Source organism: Neltuma alba, unplaced genomic scaffold, assembly GCF_004799145.2.
Source record: "Neltuma alba isolate B1F8T4 unplaced genomic scaffold, ASM479914v2 tig00011748_pilon, whole genome shotgun sequence".
Classification (NCBI taxonomy): Eukaryota; Viridiplantae; Streptophyta; class Magnoliopsida; order Fabales; family Fabaceae; genus Neltuma; species Neltuma alba.
In genome coordinates, this window is record NW_021636376.1 from 14,346 (window position 1) to 22,262 (window position 7,917).

At 37.1% G+C, this 7,917-nt stretch overlaps 1 protein-coding gene across 1 annotated transcript; it reads right to left on the minus strand.

Moving 5' to 3' along the window:
- Window positions 1-703: 703 nt before the first annotated feature.
- Window positions 704-7,472, minus strand: LOC114717529 (ABC transporter G family member 7). Its single transcript, XM_028902691.1, has 11 exons — window positions 7,138-7,472; window positions 6,538-6,728; window positions 6,290-6,437; window positions 5,893-6,010; window positions 4,819-5,020; window positions 3,760-4,036; window positions 3,196-3,327; window positions 2,810-3,030; window positions 2,081-2,293; window positions 1,867-1,951; window positions 704-1,301 (listed from the first exon to the last, which is right to left on the minus strand). The coding sequence occupies exons 1-11, from the start codon at window positions 7,405-7,407 to the stop codon at window positions 1,002-1,004; spliced, it is 2,157 nt and encodes a 718-aa protein (XP_028758524.1). The 5' UTR covers window positions 7,408-7,472; the 3' UTR covers window positions 704-1,001.
- Between the last annotated feature and the right edge of the window lie 445 nt (window positions 7,473-7,917).

Genomic DNA, 7,917 nt, shown 5'->3' on the forward strand with positions numbered 1-7,917 from the left:
TGTCATCCCCACTAAAACACCTACAAACATGCTTGATGCACCCATCAAGCAATTTGCCGTTCATCCTTATTTCCTACAACGAGCTTGGTTATTCTCAAGTTGATAGCAGAAAGGGTAATATCTGAATTTATTTAATACTTTTCATATGATTTCTAGTCATAAATCAACTAGGAACTTTATCCAAGTTGCAAAATAGAGTAAGGCGTACTTTTGTTTCGTTTGGTTCACAGATTTCCCTCATTATAACCAAAAAGAAAAAATATATACTCTTGCTCCTTTAAGTTCACAAAAATCGGTCGTTGGCACATCAAAAAACTTTACCCCTGACGCAGTTCAACTTGCTCTTTAGCATAAAATTAATAAAATTTCAGCTTTTTCTCTAATTCAAATTTCAAAGTGTAATATCCGGGCTGAGCTAATTCACCCTTCTGCATTGCATTCCATTTGAGGAATCATTGAAATCTTGATTCCGCGTCATTTGGGTATTAGCTTGTTTCCAAGCGATTTGTAAAACATATACTTGCAACTTCCAAGCATAAAAAGTTTACTCATGGTTCTCCAGAGTCAGAATCCAAAACTTCCATAAAAGCAAGTGAATAATGATACCCAAGTTTAGTGAACAGAGCCACAATCTGACAGTGTAGTTTAGCACACAGAGAGAGCGTGTGCGCGTGTGTAGATGTCCATATAAGAATATAAAATCTATAGAAAGCTGCATTATTTATAGGTTATAAACTGTTTGTCTCATCTTGTACTTTTTGCATAACTCAGGAGCCAAGTTCTATTTATGCCTTAAATACATGTACATCTAGCGGATGAGCTGCTATACAGACAAAGACTATGATCTATACAGTGTATTTATATTACAGTTAATGTTCTATAAAACATCCTAAGCGTATGGCTGGGGTGCAGTAATCACATCATAATTGTGGTCACTTCTAAAGGTACAAGTTCATAAGATTAAATTACAAAGGTACACAAGAACATGAGTTTCCAACTGGTTACAGACCTTCTAGGATAAAGGATCCAACAAGATCAAGCTGAGGAGATTGAAGCCGCAGGCTGGATTCAACTTGACCTACTGATGAAGAATCAAGAGGCTGATCAACATGATCTGTGTCTAACTCTTCAAGTTTTACATGGGACATGTTGGGATAAAGGGGTGGCTCAAGTTGCTGGTACTTGGGCTTATTTATCCGTAAGAGAAAGTAGGCAGTGCAATACCAAAATACCAGTATTCTGCTTTGTGCTATCACCGTATCCTTGATTCTAAGTCCTCCAAAGGATATGCGCTCTAGTGCCTGTGGAGGAAGAGGAGGAACAAAAATTGATCAGCAAAGCAAGAAACGTCAATTAAATATGACAACTATTTTTTTAAATATACATATATCATAATGATCTTGTGTGATCGTATATTATAATGTCTGTAGCTGTAGAAATTGTCCATGAATCATCGAAGATAGTTCACTACGATTTTAAACCAAGTCAAATGGTTGAACAAGGGTGCATTAAGATTGTACGGTAGTCTAAATTTTAGCATCTGTGAGTAGCCCAATATAAACACCTAATTTGAAGGGTGAGAAGTGACATTTCTGTCATAACACTAAATAATTTTTATGGAATTGATTTCTGAATCTGAGCCCCGGACTTACTCTAATGCCCCCAAAGCTGGCAGCAGAATATTGGGTCAATCCTTTTAGTTATTTATTCTCAGTAGTTGATAAAACTTAGATTATTTGTGCCCTGGTCATTCTAAATGCTCTGGTTGTTTGTGAAGACTACATATGCCGTGGTTGTTAGTTAAATTATATTCAACAAGGCGTCAGTAGCGAATTAAAATTGAAAGATACATGGCTCTCCCCTTACCTGTTCACCAGTTTGAACATCAAATGGATGCTGATGATCAAATTGAAGATCCCTGAACTCATTGACGCAAAGTCCCTGAAAGGCCCTGAAAGCATGCATAACAGAATTCGTTATTCAGTGTGACATTAAGGGAAAGTAACCTTTAACATCGAAGAATTTTATCATGAGAATGGTTAACCCCTTTTGCATAGTCGCAAATATGAATTCGGCTTACCATCTAATCAGAGAAACACGTGGAATCCAGTGGAAGATGATTGGAGTATTCTCAGGATTGACGTAGTAGCCTCCAAATACAGCAAAACTTGTCATAAGAGAGGGACCCACTATCATTGCTGCATCAGTGGTTGGAGCCATAGCCCCTACAGCAAGTCCCATTGCGGATGCAGCAAAAAATTCTATAGTGACAATACCACAGAATTTGCCAAATCTATAATGTCAAACTTCTAAGTCAGTTGTGTTTGAATGGAAGGAATAAACTGGAATGATGCAGCCGAGAGGCGGAAAGAGAGTGGGAAGGACAGCAATAATTTTCTTTTTCCTGTTTCCCTTTGCTTTCTTACTGCAGGGACTGTCAAACAGAATCTAGCAAGAGTTCATATGATTAGGTTTTCTAATGAGCACAGCATTGGCCCATATCATGTTTCCATATGGATATTTATAAGTGAAATTATGCATATTTACAGTTTTCTGTTGATTTGTGCACAAGATTTGATAAAATCGTTTAACTCTTGTACCATAGTGTACTAGGAAAGTCATTCAGCTATTTGGAAATTATTGAAGCTCCTTGCATAGGAAATAACTTATTTTTATCATTTTTCGGTTGCATTTCTTTGTGGGCGAGTGAAGAAAAGTGCAATCTTCATCCACAAGATTTGAAGAAAAGGAAAAATAACTACAGATTGCATGGAAGCTTTCCTATCAGAGTTCAAGTTATGAAAACGACCTTAGCAAAGTAGGATGAAGACGTGCCATGGGGTATAAAATAGCACAAAACGTCAATGGAAACACTGCTCCAACGGGAATCTCAGCCAACAATTTTGAAAAGAGATAAGGACCCACGTCATATAAGCCCTTAGTACGTTCTCTATCAACAACTGCACGTTCCTTTGGAAACAGTCCTGTAGTCTTTGTGAGAGCTGCCATAGCTGAGCTTATTGCAGCAACCTGTATTTGTATGAAATACAATTTCAAACTTAGAATATCCAAAGGTGTCTAAACCAAAATCAAGTTTTGCTATAATGCGTTCTCTTCTGCATGAGATATTAATTAGGAATCTTTCAGAGTTGTTCTGAACTTCCGCAACGTGAAAGAATAAATAACTTTACAAACCTGAAGCAATCCCATTCTGTCTTGTATTGAAGTCTGAGATCTTCCCATTTTCCAGAAAACAGACCCAAGTGTTATTGCTGATGTAAATGATATTTTTGCCCATACTTCGTTTGTTGGCCCATCACGGAAGACCTGCTCTAGCATTAGGATTATTCATTACATTGAATGAGAGAAGATTTTTATTCTCCTTCAGCAGAAGATCTAAATAATTTGTATGCATCTTGTCAGTGAGAAGGGATGAAAAACTGAAGGACTTAACTCATCTTGTTTAAGCTGTACGTATAAATGGGAATAAAAATATAAGATGAGAAAAGGATAATCAAAGCAATACCCTTTGTTAAGTAATATCTCACCATTTTTTTCTATACATAAAATTTAAGGAATATTTCAAATGTGGATCCTACCAGGAAGATATGTAATTAGACCAAATAAACACGCGATATCATCATTATAGGCCATGATTCTTATGGTTTTGGTTTTCATTTATAAAATACCTCTGGTGCAATTTAAGAAGCATGTCTACAAATGAGCCGTGACCATGAAAAAAATGAAAGAAAGGTAGACCTGTATCCATGCTCGCCTGAGGAGCAACCAGAATTGTTTCCACCAGCCTCCTTTCTTCCTAGCTAAAGTTCTTTTGCTGATTTTTTTAACACCTTTGGAGAGCTCATCTCTTGCAATTGGAGTTGCATAAACTATCGTAGGTAGTCTTTGTGAGAATAAATCTACAAGACCATCAACTCTTTTTTGAGAGGAATGGACACTTTCAGCAGAACTATAGTCAATGGATACAAGATCAGCCAAAAATTCAGCAGGACTCGCATGATCTGGGCAGTGGTACCTGTACTTTGAGTCATAAACAACTATCGACCAATAACAGTCATTAAGTCATAGCCTTAAAATTCAAGGTGCAAAAGTATCATCCCCATCCACTAATTCTTGGTTGCATTTTCTTTCGACGTTAGCAATGAGCAAATGGTATAATGCCTTGATTGGATAAACCTTTTTTGAAAGATTTTCCAATATGGATTTTGTAACTTCTATAATCAGAATTCACAACAAGAAAAGCAAGTTCACCACCAAATCATATTTATCATAAACAGAGAAATGATCACCAGATGTGTATAAATTGATCACAAGCATAGTTAGCATTAAGGCCAGCAATGAGTGCTTTTCAAACTTCGGAGAACTGAGGCAAAAGTATCATTTATAACTCATAATACTGGCTTGTTACTTCGGTAAATTCTGTGCTGGTCACTTTGATAGTCGATTGATCTGTTAACTAAGACAAATATAGGTGTATGATGTTTCTCTAGGAAGCAGGATTGTCACAATATTACTATCCAAATTGAGAAAACAAATTAGAGACATTTTAAAATCAAAGTTGAAAATTTGATAACTTTTGTAATAGCAGTTTCTTGGCTTATTTTTAAACCTTCTGTTTCAGAGTATGATGCCCTGATGGCAAAAACCATGATTAGTTATTAAGAGATCAATTTCAGTGATTCAACTTATAGTGAGCCTCTTTCTTTAAATACGTTTTTCTTTTTCGCTTTTTCAAAGGAGAATTTTCAACTTGAAGAATGCAGGATGGCACAATATATAGAAAGTTTAGCTGATTACCCAAATTTTGAGAAGTACGTCAATATTTCTTTATGAGCAGGACCAGCATAAATAAGTGAACCCTTTGTTAGCAAGACAATGTCATCCAATTTGCTATACACTGAACCTCTTGGCTGATGTATAGAGCAAATTACCGTATGACCATCATGTGCCAGGTGTTGAAGAGTCTCCATGACTTTCTCAGCTTGGAAGGCATCAAGTCCTGAAATCACCGCATATAAATTATTGACGAACAAGAGTAAAATAAAAGAAGTCAGAGACATTCTAAAATCAATGTATATGCTTTTATCCATGTAATATCTTCAAATGTCTAATTTGTTAAAGGCAGAAATTACATATGTAGGTGATCTTAGTTATTTTACCTTATGCGTGATATTTGTCCATAGCTATGTGAATTAAGTATAGGCAACTAGTTGGGCTAAGAAAAAAATGAATGCTACTAAGAAGATGAAACTGGCGCCTTTAACAAAATAACAAAATAGTTAACACAGCCTGCCTTAATCCTCACTTACGAATTATTCATGTTAAAAAAAGAAAAAAAGGACGTAGGTTTAGCATCTCAAGAAATGCATGACCGGAATAGAAGCATCAGAGTTGATATGCGAAGGACCAAAACAAAATGGAATATACTTTTAGGTTGAGTATAACACAAGCCAACTAACTTACAACCCTGGACTTCTAAGATACACTCCTAATAAAGTATATTGTTATGAAGAGTAAAAAAATGGAGCTAAGGATGGCATAGTTGAGTGAAATATTATATCTAGTATATATCTGACTGGTATTAATTATCTATCTGACTCTGGTATTACATCCTTTCACTAATATGGGATTTCTAATAGAAAAAATATCAGATTGGTAAATGGTCAGAGCATTTGAATCTAAAGTTGCATATATGAATTTCATACTGCTCTTCTTTTCTCGCCCGCCACCCCCTCCACTTACATATTAGAACATCCTAGGAAAAGGAGGCTCATTCAAGGTGAGTTATAATATTATTTATACTAACAATATGAGGAAGACACATGCAAGGGTCAACTCCATTTAAAGAATAGTTCAAAGAGGCATGATTACCGGCGGTGGGTTCATCAGCAAATATTACAGATGGGCATGCAATCAGCTCACTTGCTAGAGTTAGGCGCTTCTTTTCACCACTACTGATTCCAAGAACTTCAGTATGAGCACAACTGACCTTTTTAAGACAGAGATTCAAGAATATTAAGTAGTTAAGATCAGTAACATAGGGCCACCAACAAGAATATCACGTTTTAATATATAAAATTTAAAGGACAACCTCAATAATTACACGAGAACAGAAAATAATAATTAGGGACAAGGAGAAGGCAGAACAGAAAACAGAAGGATTCAATTCATTCTTTTGAACAAATGGAAGAGTGTGATTGGAGTTTGATGGGTAAACCTACTAGAACTTCTCCACTTTTTCAAATCACTACATAAGAAAGCATCTCACCAGGCCTAGTTTGAACAGAAGATTATCCACATATTCATCTCTCTCTTTAACAGAAATGCCAGGAAGCTGTAGTTCTGAAGCAAGAGACAGTGTTTCCCGCACCGTGAGCTGAGAGAAATATAGATCTTCCTGTCTTACATAAGCAAACCTGCAGCAGAAAACAACACACCAATTTATCTCCTCATTAATTTAAAAGGAAATTCTGAGAAAGTTGCATGAAGTGAAAATTACAGCCAAGGCAAGCATACTTGAAAGTTTTGTTTGAACTTGGCTTTCCGTTGAACTCCAAAAGGCCTGACAAATGCAACTGAGGTGATGCCGCCAGCTGGCCTGCAAGAACATCAAGCAACGCAGTTTTTCCTGAACCCGACGGCCCCATTATAGCTAATAGCCTTCCAGGTTGTGCTTCCCCACTCACATTTTTAAGCAAAAATTTCACCTGTTTAAATAACCCCGGCATTTCTCATTATTCCCAAAGAAAATAGAAGATTGAAACTCCCATGACGCTATTAATTTATCTGTCCACAACTTCCTTTAGGGTCATGATGTAAAATTATTTAAACTGTTGAAATAAAATTTCCAGGTAATGGTATTTTTCTGATTGAGATATCAGACTGCGAAGAACGGCATTATGAACAGTTTACAGGGTTGCTTTGTTAATCCAGCAATAATGAAAAACAATTACACAGCTCTGAGTGAAATTAAATGTCGCAGCAAAACAGAAATCCGAACTCAAAATCTACGTATTATCAATTATTAGCAACAAAATAGTACTTCCACATGCCCTGGCCACACGGGAAAATGATGAACTATATAAGAAGAAGAGGAATAAAACTGCGGGAACTTACAGGCTCGGAGGATTTACGGAACAGGGAGCACGTGATATTGCTCCAACGGATTGTGACTGGAGAAACTTTTCCGGAAACCGGAGCTTTACCGGCGTCGGCATCCTCCTCCTTATCGCAGGGGTCGTCATTCTCGTTTTCCGGCAAGAGTGCGGCAGGTGCAGGACTAGAGAATAGGCGGAGGAGGAGAGTAACGGCCGCCGCAGCGATGACGTGGCCCAGACCATTGCCTCCGAGCATTTGGCGCACCTTTTTCCCGCCAAAACCAGCCATTATCTTCTACCGCTTCTGCCTTCCTGGTCCTTGACTGGCCAAGCCCGGACTGAAGAAGTCGATGGCCGCGGAAACCGTTAGGAATGAAACAGTCATCTTTCAAAACGACACCGTTGCTTGACTAAGCCGTTTTCCCATTTTTTGTCTCTTTCGCCAAGCATGAGTGACGCGTGTCCACCTGCGGATAAGATAATTTGATTTTGAGGTGACATTGGCACTCCTTTTATTTTCAATTTTTGTCACAAAAAGCATTCAAATCCAGCAACAAGAAAACGAACACAAAGACAACCATTAATATCATCTGGTATTAAAATTATGCCTAATTCCAATCAACTGAACAGAATCCCTGAACTTCTAGTAACCCAATCAGTCACCAAATTTGCTTCCTTAAAAATTTACATAAAAGAGAGGTTATGAATATCATGACTACGTTGAGTATCGCGATTATATTGAGTATCATGATTTTGATTGCTTGTACACTATGAACCAAATTACTATGTGTATTATGAT

What these genes read in the sequence shown, in the direction of transcription:
- LOC114717529 (XM_028902691.1), bottom strand. Translation starts at nt 7,407, where the DNA reads ATGGCTGGTTTTGGCGGGAAAAAGGTGCGCCAAATGCTCGGAGGCAAT. An exon ending in ACAGAATGGGATTGCTTCAG is followed by an intron (nt 3,031 to 3,195) that starts GTTTGTAAAGTT and finishes ATACAAATACAG; the next exon opens with GTTGCTGCAATAAGCTCAGC. An exon ending in CGTGTTTCTCTGATTAGATG is followed by an intron (nt 1,952 to 2,080) that starts GTAAGCCGAATT and finishes GCATGCTTTCAG; the next exon opens with GGCCTTTCAGGGACTTTGCG.